A 24,043-nucleotide genomic window follows, 5' to 3' on the forward strand; every position below is an offset into this window, starting at 1 on the left:
AGAAGTGTTTTTCTCAGGCAGAAATCTTTGGTGAGAATTCCTGGGAAATACTAGGATCTCGATCCATCATTCATTGCAGCATTTTTCCACCTGACAAGGCACATAAAACATGCGACAACTAGAGCTTCATCGTGTGGCGTCAGACCCTGAATTATCCACAAAGCCTCACAGAGTGAACAGTTTTGATATCAAATGAAGATGAGGTCTTGAAAGGCTGCGTTGTTTCCTCCTCTGTTTGTTTGTTAGTCTGTTGATTGGCCGGTTCATTCGGTCAGCGCTAACCCTCCGTAGATCAGAAGTCTTTGTCACATAACCGTTCATAAATAATAGCCCCCGCCACCCTCTCCTCCTCTGGCCCCCTCTGAGACGAACGGCCTGGCTGGTAAATAACTGGCCCGATCGATAGCTGTCATTGCAGTTCAGTGAGCCTCGGCAGTCTAAAATGTCTGAGCGCTTTGTTTATCTTCTTGTTTTCCACCTCTCCTTGCTGGCCTGTGGCGAACACATGAAGATGCAGTCCTGAGATTCCTCCGCAGCCTCCATCGCGGTTAGTTCATGATCCTGTGGCATGCTGGGTGACAGTCGGTCATGTGACAGTAAATTGTCATAGCTGTGTTTTTGTAGTAAATTGGTCGTTTCTGAAGAGTTTAAGCCTCTGTTTGTGGTGATGTGAGCTATGTAAAGGATTTATTAGCTTACTGGTTAATGAAAAAGGCGCAGGTCATCTGAGAGACTCTGTTTGACTGCGTTATGTATTGATCCAAGTCTTTTGCCCTTTAAGCACAGACTCCATGAAGGTATGAAGCTGTCTTGGTTCAGACCCCAGGCAGCCAAAACCACCTGCGTGAACAGTGGCCCCTGCTGGCTCCTGGAGGACATGGTCTCCTGTCAGTCCCAATGCTTCCCTGCACACAAACAAGTTTTCTTTGTTTTGTGGCCGTTGCTGGAACGAGACTCCTCTCTGCCCTCCTTAACATCCTCCTCCGTCCACAGGAGGACTCTCATCCGCCCCTGGCTCCCAATCCGTGAGACGTGTGCACTTTCTAAACATTTTTTCTCATCAAGGAAGCGTCCCTCAGCGGACCGGGCTTTGTGTATTGTTGGCTGAGACGTTTCAGTGGTAGTGTTTGGTCAACAAATATCCTTCAGGGTGTCATTCAGTCAAACCATGCAGCTGTTTAGGTGGAGGGAGGAAGGATATATCATGGTTTGCTCAGGAGGCAAAATTACACAGGAGACGGACAACACTGTGTATTACAAAAGGAAGCGCAGGCTGCCAATACATCGATTTGAAGACATAACCTGTATGAATCTTCATTATGTCCACCACATGTGTTTAAACATAGGTCTGTGCTGCCACATGAGGAAACAGCAGGGAGACGCTTTGAGCTCTCACCCAAACCAGGGAAACCTGCATCCTGTGTAATATGGTGTTTGCTGCATTCACAGGATTGTAATGGTGCACAAAGAGACGCCAAATAAGTTTTATCTCCGTCCCGACAATTTGTGCAGTCATTTGTTGTTGTTTTTTTCAGATCGCTTGTGGCTCCCCTCTCTACACTCTCAGATTTTCAAATATCTGTTTGCAGGGGGATGTGTCAGTTCCGAACAGATGACCTAGTTTTTACACACGCACCATCTTACCAACATTGAAAGGCCCCTCCACGTACATTACATGTCTGCGAACGCTCTGAAATTCATCCCTTTATATGAATTCAGTTTACAGCAAAGATTTGAGTGGCTGTGGAAAATGTCAATTATGGAATTGGTTAATTTTTAATTATCGTTGGCTGCTCTGTACACAGCTGCTCTACAGTTGGCTGTTATTTTTTCTCAGCATTTAATTGGAGCTGAAACAGCATGACCTATTTTGTTTGGAGAGAATGTATACTTTATCTGTGCCTCCTCAGAAGGTGGCCTTGAGCTTAATACGCAGCGCTGCGATGGTTCTTCTCAAAGTGTAATGCATTACAGATTACTCATAACCCGTTTAACATCGCGAGCAGCAAATTCATCAGCTGGATTACATAAAGCCACTGATTTCACACAGTTCTTCAATTAAGCATGCTGCGGCCTTAAAAATGACAAAGCAACTTTCCCACAAATATCATTTCTGTCCAGACAAAGCGCTCCTGTTTGAAGTGGGATACCTGCTGCGTCCGTACGCTGCTGAGAGTGGCGTCTTGACATTACCCGTGTGATCAAAACAGAGCCTTCCTTTGTATTATCATCAATATAACTCTGTCTGGTCAGTCTTACGAATGAATCACAGTAATGAGGCACTCTCCAAGGTTTCTATTGAAGTGTGCCGCCGTGTCACAGTGACACAAACAATCTGCCTTTCAAAGGCAGTTGAGAAGATGGGCCTCTGCGGCGTGGAATCAAAATAAGCCATCCATTATAAACTGATGGCTCTTAATACACACCAAAAAAGCATCTTTAAGTGTTTAACCCATATGTTTGATTGCAGACACACGACATGCTGTACATGCCCCCCCCCCCCCACACACACACACGCAAACAGACACCAACTCACTGAAAGGATAGTGTGACTGATCCAGCAATCCTTTCATTGTTTTGGTAAAACAGAGTCGCCTAAGCTGCTGTAATCACTCGTTTAGTGTTGCGGTGAAAAAAAAAAGAAGAAGCTTTTTTTAGATATTCCAATCCAATAAAAAAAAATTCAATCCCACATGAACCCTAACGAATGCAGTGGTCCATTTGCTGTTGTTGTTTTTAATATTGCTATTATTTTAATAAGCCGTCTCTCTTTCAAAGGCTGTGTCCATTTGAAATAATGCCATTGTGATTGAGGGGGACAAAAGCCAGGATGTCAGATTGAGAGCCGACTAAAGCTTCTCCTTTAAAAGCCAGAGTTAAAGCCGCGGCTCCATCGACACCAAAGAGCATTTTGCATTGTAAAGTCCATCATCATTTAATCTGTGGGTAAATATGTCTGAGTGATTATGTCTTTCTTTAGTTGGTGCTGATCATGCAGGAAACGTTAAGCCGTTGTAAAAGGTAAGACAATCGCTTTCGGTTTAAGGTGCAGTATTGCGTTTACAGGAAGTGAAACAGAAGCGGCACGCAGCTGATGGACGACCGCAGGTTTACACACACAGATTAGTGTTGTTTACCAGTTGTGTTGCGTTGGGCTCTCTCTGCAGCGTTTGTACTTTTTCCCTGCTGGTTATCACTTTCGGCTCGGCGCTTCCTGCTGTTTACGGAGCGGCTCTCATCTCATTGTCTTTGCACGTTGCTTCTTTTGAACTGTGCAAAAGACGTACTGGCCTAAATATGAGGCTGCAGCTCGTCATTCCTCAAAAGTTGAACTGAAATTTGAACTCTCCTGTTTTTTTGTGGGAGGAAATGTAAACTATGTGAGGATAGGAGGATGAAACCATGTAGATGTAGATGTAAAGCATGCAGACCCGTCCTCAGGTCGTCTGGGACAGGCTCACTCAGTGTTCCATGATCAAAACCGAGCAAGGTGCAGCAGCTTTTAGTTTCTGTGCTTCCTGAATACCTGAAGTCTGCTAAAGCTGTGAACTCAGGCCTTGAATCAGTGCTGTTTACTGCAGATTTCCAGTAAATTAAGTACATAGCATCTTTTTAACCTTTTATTGTCTTTTAATGTCTTATTTTTGAATGTATTTCTATGCTCCTGTGAAGCACTTTGTGTCTGTATGGTGCTTTTTAAATAAACGGGCTTTGCCTCAGAGACGCTCTGTCAGCTTCCTCGCTGTGCGACGGACTGGATAACATCATAATCATAATCTGGAGCCTATCCCAGCTGTCATTGGGCAAGAGGCGGGGTACACCCTGAACCGGTTGCCAGTCAGTCGCAGGGCAACATACAAAGACAGACAACCACTCGTGCTCACACTCACACCTAAGGACAATTTAGAGTCACCAATTAACCTAATGGGCATGTTTTTGGTCTGTGGGAGGAAACCGGAGAGAACCCACGCATGCACAGGAAGATCATGCAAACTTCACACAGAAAGGCCCCACCCAACCCGGGGATCGAACCAGCGCCACTGTGCGGCCTTTTTCAACAAGCCCACATGGTATAATGTAGCTTAGCGATCTATGGCGTCGCTTTACAGCATTCACCATCATGCTGTAAAGTTTGTTTTTCATCTGGAATCTGGAAGTAGCTAGTTAGCATACTTTGCTAACGTTAGCACTGATTTCCACAAGATGTTTATTCTTTGGAGACATCAGTTTTGCATTTATTGGACACTTTGACAGCTAAGAGTCAGACAGGAAACACACGGGGGTCTGACATGTAACAAAGGTCAACCATTCAGCTAACATTTATTTTAGCATTAGGAGGGGCTTTGGCTAGCATTAGCTGCGTCTTTCTCATGACTCCATTTGTGGTTATGACAAATGATTGGACTGTCGTGACTGTGTCCATGGCCGTATCGCACAAATTAAACATTTGCACCCCCTCAGATGTAGGGGGCGCTCTCACAGCATGTCCATAAACTTTATATACTTCTTAGACAATTTTAATTTGACTTTAGCAGGTTTTACATCTGCCATCCAGACAGCAGGAGTGAAAAATCTGCATCCGTGTCAATGTGTAACTGAAGTCGTGTTACATCACTGTTGAGACACAGCGCAGTTGACCTGTGGGTTGCGCTGCCACGATTTATCTGGCAGATCTGTAAGCTCCTCTCGTTCTGTACCGTAGCAGCTGATGATATGTAAATATCTGCAGCCGTGTGTTCACTTGGACTCTTTGTTCCAGCTCCGCTAACAAAGCTTTAGATCTGAGTTGTCTCTCCTGTTCACTCTCTATCACTGCGGTGGGAGCAGGAAAGACAGAGCCTGAGGTTTGGTTCTTAGCGGGACACGATGCTGTCAGGGCATCAGGTGAGAGCACGTACCGAGCTCCCCCAACACACACACACACACACACACACACACACACACACACACACACACACACACACACACACACACACTCTCCTCACTTAATCAGTTCTGACACAATGCCAATTCCACAGTGGGTGGTGCTCACAGCTTTATTCATAGATGTGGCAGTGGAGCAGCGATCAGCTCCCAGACTCTGCTTTGTCTGCTCACCTTTCCCCGTCATGCTGTATCAGGTAGCACGCAATGGTGGTCATTTACAGATGTTATTGTTGTTTCTGATTCTAAGTGGTCTGGCATTTAGCAACTCTCTGAAAATCGTTTGTCAAGTGGATGGCATTTGATGGTCCATCAGCATGTCTTTCAGGGGTATTACAACTGATAGGATTTCTGCCATTAAAAAGCAGATGGCAGATGACCTGAAACTATAAGCCTCGACATACTGGGAAAACAGCAGGAAATAGGTGCAGCTGTTAACCCGGTCACCGCTGAATTTAAACACTAACTTCAATGAAACTGCGCCTGAGTGTCCTGAGGCCACGGGCAAACAATTTACTGAATTGAGCCAGACATAACTGAAAAACCATGTCTCCAGCACGTATAGCTGCTGTATGGTTTCTATTGTTGCCTCTGAAAGGCTGAACGGGAACTGCGAAGCAATCATAAAGCATGCAGGGAAGCAATTTCTTTCTCTTATTCAAGTGAAAAATTATTCCGTGCTGTCACAAAAGACTCCCTAACAAGGTGCTTTAAACTCTCTGGCAGTGCATTGCTGCAGGGTGTCAGAGAGTGGATAAGGTATAAATGAAGCTTAAACTCAAAAGTCTGTTTCTGGTAATAGCAGCATTTCGTTCCCTCTCCAATGTGCTTTTGATGTGGAGCTAAGATTAACAGTGTTAAATCGTCCTCTTCACTGTCTCAAACTAACAACACGGGCATAATGAGCAGCACGTTGACAACAAGAGCACTTCTTTGAGGTGCACGAGCATTGCACAGGCTTATTATCTACCCTTTTATGCAGGTAGTTGTATCGGAAATCAACTCCCTCCACGTACACCTCCAATAAACACTGAGCGTTATTAAAAAAAGAGTCGTGTAATTTGAGCCGACAATAGAGGAATGTGCCTTTCATCTCTTCCTAATCCCCCATGATGCGATCCCGGCTGTTTACGGTTGAGTGGCCGAGGAGGCGCGAGGTGCCAAGAATTCCAAGAGCTCGGGCCCAGCTGCTCTCCGGAGAGCGCGCCGGCACGGCAGGAAGATTTGCACATCGAACGTGTCGATCCCTCACAGTTAATGAGACCTACTGTTTGGGCTTCCATTATCGGCCCGCTGCATCCCGAGCCGGGCCGAGCAAAAGTCACGCATCATAAAGTTCAGTTTGATACACTGCGGACGGTAATCAGAGCTCAGCATTTCTCGCCGTCTCCGGAGATTAACTCAGCAGACCGTTGCGTGTTCTCACGCCAAATGTTCCGTATATATGCATTACCACCTTTAATGTAACGTTAAAACCGCACCGACCCCACATGCACACTCTCGAAACCTTGACTGACACATGCAGTGAGTCACATTAACGAAGATTACGTGCATGCAAATGAAGTCATCAATAACACCAGAAGAGTTGTTTGACACGGCCTGTAATTACTCTTTCAATCTGAATACAAAAACATTTCTCACTCAATCTGCTATTGACAAATCTGATGCCTTTATGCGACGCCGTAAACCACGGATAAATTCGTACAAAACCAGACCGCTCGCAACATTCGCCCAGCTCCCAGAAGTCGCAATTAGGAACACCTCAAAGGTCAGCTCAGATCACGGCCCGTGCTGCAATATTGAAAATCAAATCTACTGTAAAGATCCGGCCGGCCGCACATCCAGGGAAGGTCACGGGAGCGTCAGTGATTTGTGAAAAAGCTCGGCCACGCAGCAGGAAAGGAAGAGTCAAGTTCAGGCCTCCAGGGCGTCTGCAAAGGACACACACACCTGTGACAGGATTGGGCCGTGAGCCGGCGCCGGGGGGGGGGATGGTGGAGCGGCGGATGATTGGCAGAAAATGTCAGGCACGACACGTCAGCCCCATACAGACACACAGCAGGCAGATGTCAGAGACGGCATGATAAGAGGGAGGGCAGGCTGGCGAGGAAAGGAAGGAAGTGGCATCTTCAGAGAGTTATGTCATCCCTCTAACATCTCACAGATTAGGCCTCAACACAGCTCACACCTGAAGTCTTTTGTGCTCCGAGTATGACTAAATAACAATCTCCTGACCTATTGCCCAAGTGTGCGAGACTTAAAAGTAGCTTTCTTCTAATGTTGGCCTCCTCTTTTCCTTCTGTTATCATTATTTTTCAAAATACAAGGATTAGTCAGGGTCACACTTTTTTCCACATGCCTGTATCGCACTGAAGGATATGCACAACCTTCTGAGCTGCACCACCACTGGGGCCTGAGCCAGGGTCAGATACCTCAGAGGGGAAAGGCAGACTCAAAACCATCCACTGCATGTTGATTACAGCCAATGTGTTTTGTTTGACCTTGCGAGCTTCATCCTGATTTATTGAAGTCAGGTTTTTGTGAATCTGTAAGCTGAACCTGGACGTATTTCGTTAAGCAATACGTTCTTTTTCTTTGCATTTTAAGCAGCGTTCGGATCGCAGGTGATATCCATCAGCGAGGTGGAAATAAATGCTGAAATGCTCTTCATTACCTCGGTTGGCTTTGTGAATCCCAACTACGTTCCTTTTCTGGTCCTCAGGGCAGCGCTCCCGTCGCCCACCCCGAGGACGAGCTGGAGCGCCTGACCAAGAAGATGCTGTTTGACATGGACAACCCACCGTCTGAGGAATATTTCGGTAAGAATGATCACCTCACACACTCTTGGTTAGCAGAGGCCTTTCCCACAGACCATAAGTCTGTTTTCCATTTTATTGGAGCAGGGCAGCTAGTTTTTCCCATCTGGTGTATTAGCCTTTGCTGGTGTTAGCATGCTAGCCAGGCTTGTGCAGATTGTATGTGATGCTAGCTGCAAGGGGCTAGCATTTACAGGAAAGACCTGTCCAAAAAGCACGTGGAAGCACGCACGCACACACACACACACACACCATATTAATATCTGTTCTTCCTGGTTTGGTCAGAGAAGAATGTGCTGTAGTGTTTCATTACCTCATCTTGTGTCACCAAACAAAAGAAGAGAATCATTTCTGCAACAGGCATTCATAGGTGAGCGTAACAAAGTGGCTAAAATTAGCCTGTGAGTCACTGTTTGATTCACATGTAACACTAATACTGGAGAGAGCTCACACACACACACACACACACACACACACATCATCATTAGGAGCACTCGCTCTGTCATTTTTGTGATATTTTGTGAAAACAACAGAAGAAACAAACAACTCGATTAGTGTGAAGACGCGTCCATCGAAGGCGAATCCAGCACACATTTAGGGTCTAAATACGACAAAGTGGGTTAATGGAGTAAACCTGCAATAAGGGTTCTTTGATTAGCCCAAAGTTTGTTTTGTATCACTAGATCAGTGTTTATGGGAAACGGCTGGAGGCAGTCGAGTACAGTGCAGATGTGATACAGACGAGGTAAACGCAGGATTCATCTCGCTGCTTCCTGTCCGTTGATTTCCAAGTGGAGACGCGGTATCAACCAGTCCTCAAGGTAGAGTCTCAAAACTGTATCAGTGATCAAAGGACACGGCTCAGCTCTGGCTCAGGGTCTAATGACAATGAGAGATAAAGGCTCCGGACAGATGAAACGTCCTGATTTGATTCGATTTTAGCCGTGTTTCTTACAGTATTTCTCTCACATTCTTTTCACTGAAGCGCTTGATATTTAATTTTGCTCCCATTTGAAAAACCTAAAAAATATATATATAACTGCCAGGATTAAACAAATACCAATTTTAATACTATTTTGCAAAATAGGATTCAAAAGACAAGGATTCTGCGCGTTTATATTTCATTTCTATTTTTCCGCCCTCTGCACCCTCGGCTGCCAGCGAGTGCCATCCCTCTGCTGCTCGCTCTTCTCTAGCCTTTAATCCCCTTTGCCCTGGAATTAGTTCCCATGCCCATTAGATACCTCACTCAATACATTCAATGGGACTCTGGAGCAGGCTTTATATCAGCACATAATCACACAGCACACCACGATAGCATGTGTAGGTGTATTATAGCTACAGGGACATGTATTTAACTGGTATTAAGGGATATTCGGCTTCACGTTGGTGCGCGCTGATGTAAAAAACCTTAATTGGTTCACATTAGACATAGGTCAAATGGATCTGCTGGCTTAAGCAAAGTGTAGTCATTTTACAGAGGAATGGCCCTCAAAGCCTTGTTGGCCTAATTTTTGGGTGAATGTGTATGCGAAGCAGACCTGGCATGAACTCTGTGCACTGCCATACCATGCATGCACACGCCACTGTTTGCCAACTATAAGGCTGGCTGGCTGAAGGCTGCTAAAACAAGGACATGGGAGAAATGGGTCATATGTGAGCTGAGGTAGCCAGAGCAAGTTAGGGATAGAGTGTGCGTCCCCGGCTGACAGCGGCTGGCTGTTGCTGGAGTGGAGGGCGGGGGGAGGGAGGGAGGGAGGGAGGAGGGTCATCTTGTGGTTAAACAAGGCGACAGCTGAATTGACTGGGGGAAAGGAAGAGGATGAGGGCAGGAGCGTTCGACTGAGGTGACTGCGGGGACTCATTAGGAGAGAGTTCAAGCGCAGGCACATGCTGCTTTGCAAATCCGCCGAGCCCCCGTCCTCCCCCGCTGAATAATGTACATATAGCCACCACAGCTAATGTTAAAACTGACTTTAGTCGGGCCTCTTCCTCACTGTATGTGCAGGGCTGTGGCAGAATCAGTCCCAAGGCAGGAGACTTTTGTAATTACAAAGAATCTAATGGCACACAAGCCCCTTCTTTTTTTGGTGGGGTTCAGGGGGAAGAGGGCTAGCAGTTGCTGAAACCCTAAGGCTAGTAATTAACAAGATTAATCAAAGTGGGGCTGCGATCTCTAGCGCGCTACTGGACTGGATCATTGTCTTCCTATAGCAAAGTTTTATTGGTGTCACTAATGTCTTTGATGAGCTTCTTATCTGAAACAGCTATAGTGAGTTTTCATTGGTCCAGAGGGGTTTAATTGAATTGAATTAACGTTACTCTCTGGCTCTGTGATGTCACAAAGAAACTTTTCATTAGACTCAATGGAGCTCCATCTGTAGCCTGTAAGTTACACAACATCCCCACGCTCCGGTCCTGCAGCTGCACCGGTCACGTCTTTGAAGACTTCTCTGTGGCACATAAGAAGCAGGCGTTCTCAAATGCAAGCGCCTCTCCAGCTGTAAAAAACCTGAAAATGAAGCACTATAAAAGAACGGCTTTTCTTGCGAGAAACCCAGTTTGCAAGCCAGAAATTCCTCCTGTGATTGAAGCTTCTTTGAAAAGCAACTGATTAGTCCTGATTTAGAGTTCCAGATTAGATTTGAGTAATCTGAAAGAGCCTTTTCTCCAAATGTCATCATCCGTCATATTTAATCCACTTAGGTTGTGCGTAGGTGTACTGTGTTTGTGGAAATCTAATAAGACACAGCTACTCAGCTTGCAGTACAGATGCCTTGGCATTTGTGCATCAGAGGAACTTACAATATTTTGTCATCACTACATTTCTGTCAACCAAAACCAGGACATAAAGCTGAATAATTGAAAGGATGAGATGCTTTGCATTATTTACAATTAGTGATGATGATACTTATGCAGTGTAGTTCATTCTGCCGCAGAGAATCTGTTTTTATTTCTCCTTTAATACCAAAATGACAAGTTGAGAATCCTTCATGCGGTTCCAGACTTTCAGTATTCCACTGTATAGAATTAAGAGAGATGTGAAATTTTAATATCCAATCAATATTTATACAGAGTGATTTTCCAGAGGGATTTCTGAGCAGTGGCATAAATGTTTTTGTAATGTTATTATCAGATGGTGGAGCGATAGTCACTGGAAATAAGCAGCGGGACTCATCTGGGCGTACTGTACACCACTCAGGACCGGAGCTGTCGGAAAAGCCTTTCCTCCTGCTTTGAGCTAGCCTTTGTTTTATGATAAGAGCCGGAGAAGAAAAGGCAGCCTTTGCCATTTTTCCTCATAATGTCAGCTGGAGGAGCCCTCATAATTTATAAGACACCTCACATGAAATGTTCATGAGGAATCTTGGAAGAGATACAAATGGCAGCGTAGCTCCAGTAACAGTACAGGCCAGAGGAGTCAGAACAGATCAGCTAAGGTAATTGGGTCAGAAAAAGTTTAGGTTCACACAGTGCGCTCTTGTGGAGCTGCCTCGGTTTCTTCACAACACGAGCGAGCATCATAACTTAATGTATTAATAGGCTTCCAGTTTAGACAGCTTTGTGCATTGTCTAAGATACTCCGGTGGAGCCATTTGCATATTACTGAGGTCGCCCTCAGCAACCTCTTAGGAGTTTGCTTTTAGATGTGTCTCTGCATGTCATAACAAGTGGGATGTGTGTCAGAGTAAAACCTTTCTGCTGGCTTAAAAAGACGCCCTCCCCCTCCCCACCCTCACCCTCCCCCACCACACTCCACCTCCACAGCCTCCAAATGCCTTCGGCCAACCATCTCCCCCAAAACAGATAACTGTTTCTGTTGAGTGTGTGAAGGTATACCTTTAAAGTGAGTTCATTTTTAATGTTCATGTGGCACGTATACGCAGAAAAAACAGAAGCTCTCGTGAACACACACATTTAAACGTATTTTCAGATATAAAATGCAGCTGAAAGCGTGTCATTAAAATAAAAGCTAAAAAGTCTTTTAGTCACTCAGTATATTTACATTCTTTTGTTTACATTCAGTGTTTCCATTGGTGGTGGCGGAGTCCGCCATTCCCGCCCTGAAACAAACAACTGCAGCACAAGGGATTCACAGGAAATGATGCCTTAATATAATGTAATTTTTAATTTGATCTTACCGACATCAGCCTCTTCTGCAGCTGCTGCTAATGCTAACCCAACATTTCCTGATGCATTAAAAGCTTTAAGAAACACACTCGTCAAATGTGCGTCTTAAACTCACAGCAGCAGCTCGTGCAGCTTGAAATCACGTCACGGACACACCAGTGGCTCCTCTGTTGCATTTCCTGCAGGATTATTAAATCATGCTTGCCGTCACTGCAGTAACCACCAACTTTAAAATCAATTAAGATGTTAAAAAACTACCAAACATGGAGCGACATGTAATTAAATACTTCAATAAAAATGCTGAAATTGAAATAGTACCATGCAGTAAATGACGTTACATGTGCTCCACGTTTGACACCAGTTTGAAAAAGTGGCGGATTCACGTCTGTCCTTCACCAGCGATACGACCGCAGCTCGTTTCACTTCGAACCTGCCTCCACTTTTCTCCCACAGTAATCTCCTCACAGGCCCTTTAAGCGTGAAGCCTGTTTCCTCTTTCGCTGTCAGAGGATTTCCTCCAATCACAGTGGCTAAGTGTTGCCTCTTTGTTGTGCTGCACTGTACTCCCTGTGTTTGTGTGTATGTTGCAACAATCTGTATGAGACAGAAGAGCATAATGCTGCTGGAAGGAGGTCAGCGACCACCCGGGGCGGGGGGGGGCATCGCATGAGGCAGTCTGGTGACATGGCAACTCGTCTAAAGCCCGTGCATCACTATACCACCTACAGTGGATTATAATGTATGACTGCAAAAGACTAGATTAAACAGCACAATAGCCACGGATGATCCATCATCGCTGCCTTTTAGAGGGAAAATGCCGTATGTGTGTCAGTGTGAGGCTGCGGATTTGACTTCCAAGACCCTTTTTCTTATGCAAATAACGTGAAGCGCTTTTAATCTACAAATTTGTCAGATTGAACAAATTCTGCAAAATCCTCCATCTTTTCCCTTTAAATTGTCTGCAGCTCCTCCATGAATGAGATCAGTTTTTTGTTTTTTTTTCTGCGATGTCATCACCTTGCTTGTAATTGGTGGTGTTCTCAGAGCTTAATCATATTTGCGCCCGTTCGGAGCGGCTCGTGAGGCACGAAGCCGTGTTTTGGGCGTAGTTTATGGGTCCTCTTCGCCGCTCTTCTCCCTCTCATTATCTTGCTCCAGCACTGCCGCTGACCTCGCAACGCTGCTTTCTAGTTTCTCAGCTGATGCAGTGTGCCAGCATGGGGCTTCTCTTCCCGGCGACAGAAGCCTGCTTTTTGGCAGCGGTTCACGTGAGGTGACCAACCCCGTCCCTCCCCCCTCCCCTCCCCTTCCTCCCCCGCCAGGCTCGGCGCTTGCTATCCTGCCTCGTTGAGACAGCTCCACTGAGGCTTGCAAGATCAGCTGCCGTGCGAGCCCAGCTGAGGCTTCCGGGCACTCACGTTGCTAGATTTCATTTGTGAGTGAGCGTTTGACCTCAGGAATGAGTAGACATCCGCATGCTCATGCACGCAAACGCATACATAGTTGCTGGCACACGGGTGCACACGGATGCACAGCATATAAACACAGAGACGTCGGTGAACGCACAGCTTGCACACTCGCTCACCTGTTCCCCCGCCTTTCCTCGCTCTCTTTCACCCCATTCGTCAGCCCCGCTCGCTCCCTGGCACCCCTCCACGTCGCTCCTGCCAACCTGCTTCAGAAACATGTAACCTACACTCAGTCCCCCTCGCTCCGCCGCCGCGGGCCCTGACAGGCCGAGCGGTAATGCTTAGTGGCACGGGCTCGCCTCTCCTCCATCCTCCACCATCGCCGCAGCAGTTCTGCAGATTGCTATTTGCTGACATTGGGAATGAGATTAAAGGCAGGGGTTAGGAATGAGGCATTCGGAGATTGAAATGCAGCGATGACAGCTATTTCCCTCGTCATCCCGAGGCAACTGAAGGCCGCAGCATTGTCAGGCTGCACGGAGGGCAATCTGAAGCAACAAAGTAGATTAACCTAGAGGGGGAAGAGATGAAACAGCGCACAAATTGTGGCCTCTGGCAGTTCAGTCGCTGGCAGTTTGACTCCTAATGTGTTCGACAGACTTATTTTCTGCTGTTAACCACTCGCTGACCTATTGTTTATGTCTTTAATTAAGTGTGAAGAAGTTATCACAACTTTGTACCTTTATTTGGCCCACCTTTTCAGGGGTGTCACCACAAATCAGTGCTGTTTCACAGGCTGGAAACACTTACTCAAAAATTAGGCCCAGTGAAAATGTGAAGTAGAGCAAGATAATTAGCTGCGGCCGCATTCCTGTTAGCTGTGTTTTAATTCTCTCCTTTCAGCGTTGTTGTGTTGTTCGTATTGAAGCACAACATACGCAGCGGTTGAGTGTGTTTTGTGTTTTTACCGCCATATCTATCAGATATTTTAATCCAAGCACGAAACTTTAGTTGAAGTCCCGAAATGGATTTTGTGGTTCTTTTATTAGTTTTGGATACGAGCTGCAGTTGCCGGCTTTGCCTTTGGGGTTTGCAAGGGTTGCACCAGCAGAATTGTATTCTTTAGTAACATAGTGTGAAAAGTTTGGTCTCCCACAAAAAAGTTCCGTGCGATCCTTCTTTACATGCACGATCTTTGATTTCTGACGATGTAAGATCAAATTGAGCTGCAAGTGTGCTCCCTCTCTGCCTTTCATGCTGCTTCAATATCACGGCGTGAAAAAACAAAGAAGGCAAAGACTGAGGGAAATCTGAAGCGTTCTGCCACTCAACATCCCCCATTCCCAAACAACAGCGTCTCACTGCCACTACAAATACATTAGAAATCAATTATTTATGGAACAGAGTCAGGGCCTCTTTAATCTTTTCCTTTTATCCAATTAAATTGTCTAACCATTCTAAGCCTCCGTAGCTCACAGGGAATGTGCTTCTTTAAAAAAAGAGAAGAAGAAAAGATTTTCTCTTCAGTCCTTCTTTTGACTTTCGATGTAAGAGAGAAGAGACACTTCTGAGGGCTGAAGAATGAAAGGAAAGAAAGTGAGTAAAGTGTAAATGAACTCCCCCTCCCGCCCCGTCACCATTGCATTGGTTCTACAGGAACTATTTGAAGTTTGGATATTAAGACTCTGGTTCCATTCCCCGTGCAAAGGGACGCTGGGGAGCAGCGAGGCCTTTCATGATTCCTTTATGCCCAGCTGAAATAGTTCGAAAGTATTTGCGATCATCTCCACAGGGGTAAATACGATGTTGCTTCAATTGCTGTCCTGTATTATTCAAGAAGTCAATTGAAGTAGTGTCTGGAAATTGAAAATGCTTACTTCCGACGCAGACGTGTGAAATTATTGATGTGAAGCATTGTAAAACACTCGGCGCTCCTCTCTATTATCATACAGTACGACTGTTAGAGAAGAAAAGTTACAGACTCGCTCCAAAGCTTCACATTTCTACACTTTGTGGAATCGTTTTCGCTCCCCGCAATGAAAGGCAGAGGAGTACGAGTCCGCTTTGGAGACGTGTGTGTTGTGCTATATTTAATGAAACACAAGACTCGGAGAGCATGTTTAATTCTTTCAGTTCAAGTGGAGCAACTTCAGTCTGAAACCTGAAAAAGTCCATTGAAAAAGCGACGTATTGACAGCAAATGACTTACCATCGACCGATCGCAGAAGGTCTCGTGTCAACAGGTTTTTGTCTGGCGGTCAGTCAAAGTGTTTCTGACGTCTCAGGGAACTATTGATTAACTGAGAAAATGGACAGACTGATTGATCATGAAAATAAAGCTGAAAACAGATGTCAGAAAATGAATCTCTGATAATCGATGAAGGAAAAATGCTGAAGCTTCTCTCAGATGTGAACGTTCGCCGGTCGTCTTTGAGTCTTTCGACGGTCCAGCGAATGTCGCTCAGAGCGAACAAGCAGCATCTTAAACTGCCGTTTTTCACCCTTTTCTTATTTAGATTCACCAAGAAAATGATGATCACATTAATCACTCATGAAAACATAATTAGATTATTTAGAATCTGTCACATTTTTAATGGTGAGTCCTTAAACATTCCACACAGCGTTCAACAGATCGAGCAATCGCACATTATTGTATTAAATGTACTTTATGTCTGTTGGAGCAGCATCTCCTCTGAAAAACGCTTGGCATGATGGGAGGAAACAGAGTTATTCATTACCTGAAGAGCTGGACGACTAGTCGATCAATCAGTTAGTTGATTCATAGAAAATTAATTGGTAACTGTTTTTTTGGGGGGGGGCAAATCATTGCGAGATTCAGTTATTTTTAAAGCAAAAAGGCCAAAAAATGACTTTCAGCTGGTTTTAGATCACAAAGAAGAAGAAGTCATCCACACCTTCAGAAGATTACAAAGCACATTTTCTGACATTTTCCAGTCCCGATCAATTACCCGATGATGAACGTCATCATTAGCTCAGACCTCATGTAAAGACGTGCTGTTTGCTTTATCGTCTCAGCGTTTTTAGACTCTCTTTATGAGTCCGTCCCGTTCTGGTAGCTTCACATTCACACTGATGGTAACGGTGCAGCGTACAGTAGCTTCACTGCAGCCTCAGATCTCGTGCTCTTTGTTGCGATGCTGTGAGTTCATGTGTGGGCTGCTGGTGTGTGTGCGCTCAGCACGTCACCACACGTCTGCGGGTATGCATGCGGTGTATGATACACGCGTCTGTGTTTGTATATGTGCTCGTCTACATGTGTGGCATGTCTGGTGCAAAGAGATTTTTTTTTCCATCCTGCGTGCGTGCGTGCGTGTGTGTGTGTGCGTGTGTGTGTGTACACTGTATGCCGAGCCGTGCACAAATAGCTCCTGAGGGCCCTCGCGATCACAGACTGCCAAAAGGAAAAGGATTTCCGAGAGGTTTCCTTCTCGCTGTTTAAAGTGGGAGCCCTGTGGGACATGTTTGGCATTCTCATCCACTCACTGAAGATGGCCTGTGATCTGAAGCCACTAACAGGCTCAGCATTCTGCGTCTCTGTCTCTCGCTCGCTCTCTCTCCCTTTCTCTTTCCCTCTGGCTCTCTGAAGTGATTACCCTGCTTGTGATTCCACTGACACCCACATGTCCCCCCGAGACGTGCCTTCACTAGTTTGTTTAATCTGCCTCCCTGTACAGTAGGTAACGCAGCCATAATTGAGGTGTGGATAGAGCTGCGGGAACAGATGAAACCGATAGCAGGTTTTGTGAAAACTCGTCTGCGCCGTGAGTCGTCGTGGTTGACTGCCGTCACTGCATTAACGCACAGATTGCTGCTGCGATAAGAATTCACAATGTTGACATCTAATAGTCTTCAACAGCAATTTGTCAGTCCCTTGTTTCTTAATGCGTCCCCCGGCGCCAAACGACGAATCCGGCAACGAAGGAGTCGCAAATATCAGTCGGATTCGGAAATGTTGCTGGGAAAGTTGCAGATCCAGTCATTCGTTAAGCAACTTTTCTGTGTTTCCGCCGAGGCTGACAATGAGATAATGAGTTATCTGAGATTAGAAGACCATTAGCGGGCCTCGCAGTCAAGCAGATATTTGATCTCAACAACATATGACTTCCCAAAGTTGTGCTGATACCTGAGACAGATTCAGCTTTACACTCCGTTTGAATTTTTGATATGAAAACAGAAAGTGGAACTGTGAAAATGCAAGCATCAGATACTCTATCTCCCCCGGTTAGAGTCTCGCCTCTGTCTGTAACACGCTTGAACCGCTCAGCTCAGAACACACAGTGTCAATCATCGCCCAAATCAGCCTTCAGATGGAGCAAAAAATGAAAAGGAACGGAAATGATCTGTACAACTGAACTTGAATTAATTAAATATACTGTATCATGCTTCCTCTGAGAGATTGCATCTGTCCTCAGATGTGTAAAAAATAAAACATTCTCAGATATCTTTTTAAACCCTATTATTGTAAGATACCAGTAATTAAATTGACAGCGTCATTAATTGGGTTGAAGATAACTTGCATTGAGTCGAGGACATCTTAAACTCAATTAAAGATATCTCCAACTCAATTAAAGATATCCCAGTGCCATGTCCCGCAGTATGCAATCAGGCTCTTTGTGGCGCAATAATATCAGTTCACTTGTGCCCCTTTTACAAAGACTCGCTCGTACTTCTAAAGTTTTCTTTTTATCATTTAAAGCCTGATTTTTTGAAATAGATGTCGTCCATGTCGCACTTTGCTGCTGTGTCTAGTTTCTTTAATGTCGCATAATTATAGTGTTTAATCCTTCCTTATCCGGTGTTTGAAATAGAAATGAAGATTAGGCGCTTCTGACATCAGGAAGTGAAGCATTTAAAGGGACAGCGTAACATTTTGGGAACGAGGTGATGTGAGCCGATGCCGTGGCGGCAGCTCGGCTGGTGGGTCCTGCGGTCAGACCCGGCGAGACGGCGGCCCGTCAACACAAACGAACACAAGTAAACGGAGACATGTTAGAGCTTCTGTAAGCAGTAATGTTAAACTTCTCTTTAAAAATGAATAATTTGGGTTTCAGACTCGCTGATCAGACCAAACGTCTCATGTTAAGACGTCACTTCCTTCCTTCCTTCAGTTTTTCCACATGTTCTGCTTTAAAGGTTTAACCGTTTGAGTGAAAATACACGACCTGGAACAGACTTGCAAACATGTGAATAATGAAAAGACCCTGCAGGTTTATGTGAAGACCTCTTGTTCCTCCAGCGATCGCATCTTTTTGCCATAACAGGTAAAAAACCCACAAGCGCGTTGCTTTGGAGAAGAGGTGCGAATCAGAGCTGCAGCAGTCAAAATGTTTAGCAGCTGCAGTCGTGCACAGGGCTGCGATTATTTTCATTATTGATTAATGTGCAGATTGTTTTTACAATGAATCATTTTGTCTAAAAGAGGCCAAAGTGACGTCTAATTTCTCCTTTCGTCCAACCAAAAACCTTTCATTTACTATCGTAAGCAACAGAGAAAAGCAGCAAATCTTGACATTTAAGAAGGTGAAACCAGCAAATTTTTGACATTTTTGCCTGAAAAAAGAAAGTTAGCAGTTAATTTTCTTTTGATCAACCTCTGCAGCTCTAATGTGGACAAAAGACGGCACTGTAGCAGCCAAATTAATCCAAAGTTGACCCACAAGTCAGTTTCTTTATTTAGCTTGTGTCTGCTGTTCACACCAAAGACTGAATGTTTCTCACCAACATCCACCTTGACAGTGAGAGTTACCTTCTGTCCTTCTGTTTGTGTGCACACTGGCTCTTTTTTATCAAAGAAGCAGATTATTTTTAACCCACCTGATCTTTTGTACTGATTATTCACAGCAGAGTTTTATGTCCATCTGAGCCGTCGTGCTCCAGCTCTGAGTCACCGAACATTGTCTATGGAGAAAGGAATGGGCCTTTACTTCCAGAACCAGAGGCTCATAAAATAACTCCTTTCACTACGCAGCTCTACAACAGATCATCAAAATGATCATTAGTTGCAGCCTCGCTTGATTCTCCTCTCAGGTTTCTTTATTTCATGAAGGGATCCAAAAAACAAATCAGTTTGAGGGTAATCGATATCTGATCTGTGGCCTGGAAATGACTGTTTTCACATAGTTTTTAGAAATGTCTCTTCTCTCTCTTTTGGCCTGGCTGGGTTTGAGATGTTGTTTCATCGTCCTGAAAGTGCCGTGAGAGGCTCGCCGCCCGCTGTCGGACGCTTCCCATCAGGTCAAGCTGCTTACCGTCGTCACACTTTGGCGCAGATGTCACCGGATCGTTAGTTTTGATCTCGATGGTGTTTTCGGGGAGCGTGACTGTCGATGAATGCGATCCGACCTTAAATATCTGTGGATTTTGTGATGAATCTGCTCCCTCCTCTTCCTCCCCCCAGGCCGCTGTGCCAGCTGTGGAGAGAACGTGGTGGGCGAAGGCACCGGCTGCACCGCCATGGACCAGGTCTTCCATGTCGACTGCTTCGTCTGCATGACCTGCAGCACCAAGCTGCGCGGCAAGCCTTTCTTCGCTGTGGATAAGAAGGCGTACTGTGAGCCTTGCTATATTGTAAGTCACCTTTTTTTTCCCTCCACCTGCCTCTCCGCCTGGTTTTGGCTCACTTATTTATGTCCACGTTTCAAAAGCTCACTTTATGATGTCAGGTGTGGGCTCGTTGCGAGCCACGTGCCTGGAGTGTTCAGGCGACCGCATTTCATTTCTTCAAAGTCCGTCGAGCTGCCGCCTCTCTCCACGCACTTCTTCATTTCCTCTTTTTCTTTGGCTTTGTTTTGTTTTTGGTCACTCAATGAAACTGCCCTTTGTGATTTCTTCATCTGAAAGTGATTCCCTGCACTTACACAGCTTTCGATGACATACAAAGGCATGAGAAGATGCTGGAAACAGTGTCACAGTCTGGTTTTGTGTTCTCAGCCTGTTTGATATTAATAACACTTTATATTAAAGACACACATTCACCATTAACTTGTTGCTTATTAGCATCCGTATTAGCAGCATATTGGCTCTTTATTAATCATTATAAAGCACTTATTAAGCTTTCCCTCATAATTACTGCTTATTGATAATAAGGAATTAAGTTTTTGTAGGTGAATTATGATCTTAATAACCTAATCCTTAATAACCCTTAACTCCCTTAATAACTAATAAGAAGCTAATATGCTACTAATATAGATGCTGAGAAGCAACTAGTTAATGGTGAATATGTGTCCCTTGATATAAAACGCTCTTTGAATGTGTTAGCAGACTTCCAGTTACGATTAGCTCAGTCGCAGCAGATGCTAACCAGCTAGCTAACAGTGTACTGCTGACAGTTCATAGCAGCTGATGTTGAAGCTGCACTGATTGATATTTTTATGTTGCCTGTATGTGACCTGAAAGACGTCGCTCATAATCACAAACCACCAGAGATTTGTCACACGACCGCAGTTCCTCTCTGCTGTTCTGCAGCTGTTTCCAGTGAAAAAGCCTTGAAAAACCCAGCGTGTGCTAGCTGCTAGCAGTTAGCCAGCACTTAGCAGCCGTAGAGTTGAATATTGTCTCTGAAGGGCGTGAATATTGGATTTAAACTTGACTCTTAATGAAAGCTAATGTTGCTCCATCTGCTGGATGTGTAACGTTTGCTAACGTTAGCTAATCAACCTCATAACATGGTGATATGTTAGTGTGGTGTTTGCAGCTTGTTCTTCCAGCCACAAGTGGCAAAAACATGAATGAATGCAGGTTTAAAACACTTGAAATTTCCATTTTTATGGCTGCCTGTTGTTGACAGTGAAATGAAAGCTCAATGTTAACAGCAGCTATGAAATGAATTAGCGCAGCTTCAGATTTAACCTCAGTGATAGTCATGAGCAGCTAATACACGAGGCTAGCGCAAAACTTTTTGTAGCCCGGGCCAACCTGATAGATCATTAATTTATTCTCCCTGAATAATGAATCAGAGATGCCTTCTTTGTCTTTTTATCATGGAGGATTGTCAGATATCTCCTCCTCGGTGAATTACATGATGATTATATTGTTTTCACATCATTCAGTGAGCTGATGCATAACTATCTGGAGTTCCAGCTGATAAGCATTCAGATGTGGTTTAAATGCACTTATTATTAAAAGAGTGTCCAAATCATATTAGGATGTAACTTGCTGGTGATTCTCTTTGTGGATTAGATATTACAGACGCTTCTGTCTCATCTGTTTCCTAATTTTCGACTTTTCTAATTCACTCTTCTGATCAGAAGTCGACCTGACTGTAGAAATAACTGACAGCGAGATATCCCAGAAGGCACCGCAATTATTTTTAATTTTGGGTGTTTTTATTCCCTCTTACAAAACTGTGACCCCTTTTCCTGTCGCTCTGTTGCACAACTCACATAAAAGTATTTCCTTGCACAATATTGTCAGGAAAGACACATCATCTCTCAAGACCACAAGGAAATGGTTTTGCAGAAGTGTTTCCCTCATTCGGTTTCATTAGAATATGGCTCCGTTTTGCCATCGGTCCAGTCGCTGGATGTGACAGCGTCCAAGTTTCTTATTGTCAGCAATATCACGGGAAAGTCTGTGGGTGATTCCTGGAAGCTGAGACGGGAAGTCGCTGTGCAATGCAGTGAGCCATTACAGTGGAAAGTTTGGGTAATAGCTTGAAACTTTCATTTTTGTTTTATTTCGAAATACGGGATTTAGATGATTGGATTCAGTTTGTTTTTAAACTTGTGTCAGGTCCAAAAGAAGCCGGTAAATAAAAAAAAATCATCAAAGGGGAACTCCAACGATTTTACTCTCAGCGTCTCTTTGCAGGTCTGGAGGAGGACTCCTGCAGAAAGCCTCTTTCAGCTCCAGAGGGAGCTGCACGAAATCCAGTAAATTTCCTTCAGTGATGCCGCTCGAGTCAGCGTCGGTTACGTCTGAAGAGTGCAAGTTTGGAAAAAATCTGAGGGTGCACAGTTAGAAGGACGAGAGCTCACCAGAGCTGTGCAGCCCACAGTTTACAGCTAGCAGCACGAGGCTACATTAGCCGCTAAACACACAAACCTCAGACTAAACTGTCGGCAGTTCATTTGCATTGTGGGTAAAGTAGGCATCAGGTTTTGCCAAGGGAGAATAATTTGTCAGGGAGAAAAGACAATATCTCTGGCTCTGCTGCATCGATTTGATCGTTTTTGTTTTTTTGATCATTGCACTCCAATGACAACGCTAAATCAGCAACTCAAATGTCCTGCAGCCTGTGTGGGCCCCTGAAGCAGAGTGGAGCCACATTAAAACAAACGTTGTCAGGTACTTATTTGCCCAGGAAACACAAATGTCCCACTGTCATTTACATTTTCCTTCACATCACTTGCAGGAAATGGCTCGATGTGCACTTTACCAGTAAAGTGTGGAAGTTGAGCCACATGCCGCTGAAACCAGCGGCAGGCCATCTCCTAAATCATCTCTTTTCAGAGGCACTCACTGTGATTGTAGTTGTCTTGTCTGGAAGTTCTCCAACTCTGATACATGCGCTAAAGAGGAACGGGATAATTTAAGAACTTTATTTATGCATTTCATCAGCATAAATGTTCTTCTGGCACAAGATCAAAAGGATGGAGGAAATCTGAATTTCTTAATGAAAGTAATTTCTTCTTCTTTTATTCCCATCCTCAGGGTCATACGCCTCTGTACGATTAGAGAATGAACGTGAGAGTTGAGTCTCTGAAGAGAAATGTCACATCCCAGAGAGAGAGTGGGAAACTTCAAGTTAGCCTGCAAGTCAGTCAGTCTAGGAATCTCTAAGAGCAAACGAACGCCACTGAAACACTGGGAGTGGGTTTTTTGACTGTAGATGCCTGTACTGTCCCCCCTCCACAGCCTCTCCCTCCTAATTAACCCCTGAAAGAGACAGATTTGATTTATGAGTGTAGTTATTATGACAAGGCTTAAATGGTGACTTTTCCTGCACTTACAGTAAATATATTCGCTTTCTTGCCCTTCAGAGTTAGATAAGAAAACTGCTCCTGATCTCATGCCTGTACCTACGGCCTGTGGGCGGTTAGCCTAGCTTTGCATAAAGACTGGAGGCAAAGGGAAACAGCTAGCCTGCCTCAGCCCAAAGCTTAAAAAAACAAACAAAAAACAGAAATTCAGCCGTCAAAATCCAAACAGCAGAGCCTGAAAGTGTTCAGAAGCTGAAGCTTCACCCCGCCAGGTAAATGTAAAACACCGGCCTTTTGCTTAAAACACGTCGTCCCCAAGCCTCAGCCCAAATAACCCCGATGACATCGCTGTCATTTCTTTTTAAATGCTTCCTCCAGAACCAGACATAAAAGAGCTGTTTTCACAGAGTGAATCGTTCTCTGTGATGAGTATGTGTGAAAGAAAATCTCTTTAGAAAGCTGAAAATTCATTATATATATTTATTTATTTTATTTTTATAGAACTTTTCATACAAGAAATGCAGCTGTCTGACTAATACTGTGTTCTCTACATACTCATAGATAAAAAAAAACATTTGCTGGTACAGAATAAGTGAAAACTACATTTAATTAATTTAATTGAACTTCACCATTATGCACGTCAGTTTCTCAAAGACACTGAAAATAGAATCGTAGTAGCAGTATTGACTCGGTGGAAGCATATGTGTTTTTATATTATGGTATGTGCTGTAGGTGCTAAATGGATCAAAACTCCTCCTGCAGTGTGTGGACTTGCTAACAGGTAGAACAGGTGCCTTAGGAGCTCACTGTGTGTTGAATCTGT

At 44.5% G+C, this 24,043-nt stretch overlaps 1 protein-coding gene across 1 annotated transcript in view; it reads left to right on the plus strand.

Annotated features, from left to right (window-relative positions):
* lpp (LIM domain containing preferred translocation partner in lipoma) overlaps nt 1-24,043 on the plus strand; it is an 87,631-nt gene that overhangs the window by 42,144 nt on the left and 21,444 nt on the right. The window contains exons 5-6 of the mRNA XM_070961399.1: nt 7,646-7,742; nt 19,698-19,867. Coding sequence (XP_070817500.1) covers nt 7,646-7,742; nt 19,698-19,867 — 267 coding nt within the window. The remainder of the gene's footprint in view (nt 1-7,645; nt 7,743-19,697; nt 19,868-24,043) is intronic.

Source organism: Chaetodon trifascialis, chromosome 4 (assembly GCF_039877785.1).
Source record: "Chaetodon trifascialis isolate fChaTrf1 chromosome 4, fChaTrf1.hap1, whole genome shotgun sequence".
Taxonomy (NCBI): Eukaryota; Metazoa; Chordata; class Actinopteri; order Chaetodontiformes; family Chaetodontidae; genus Chaetodon; species Chaetodon trifascialis.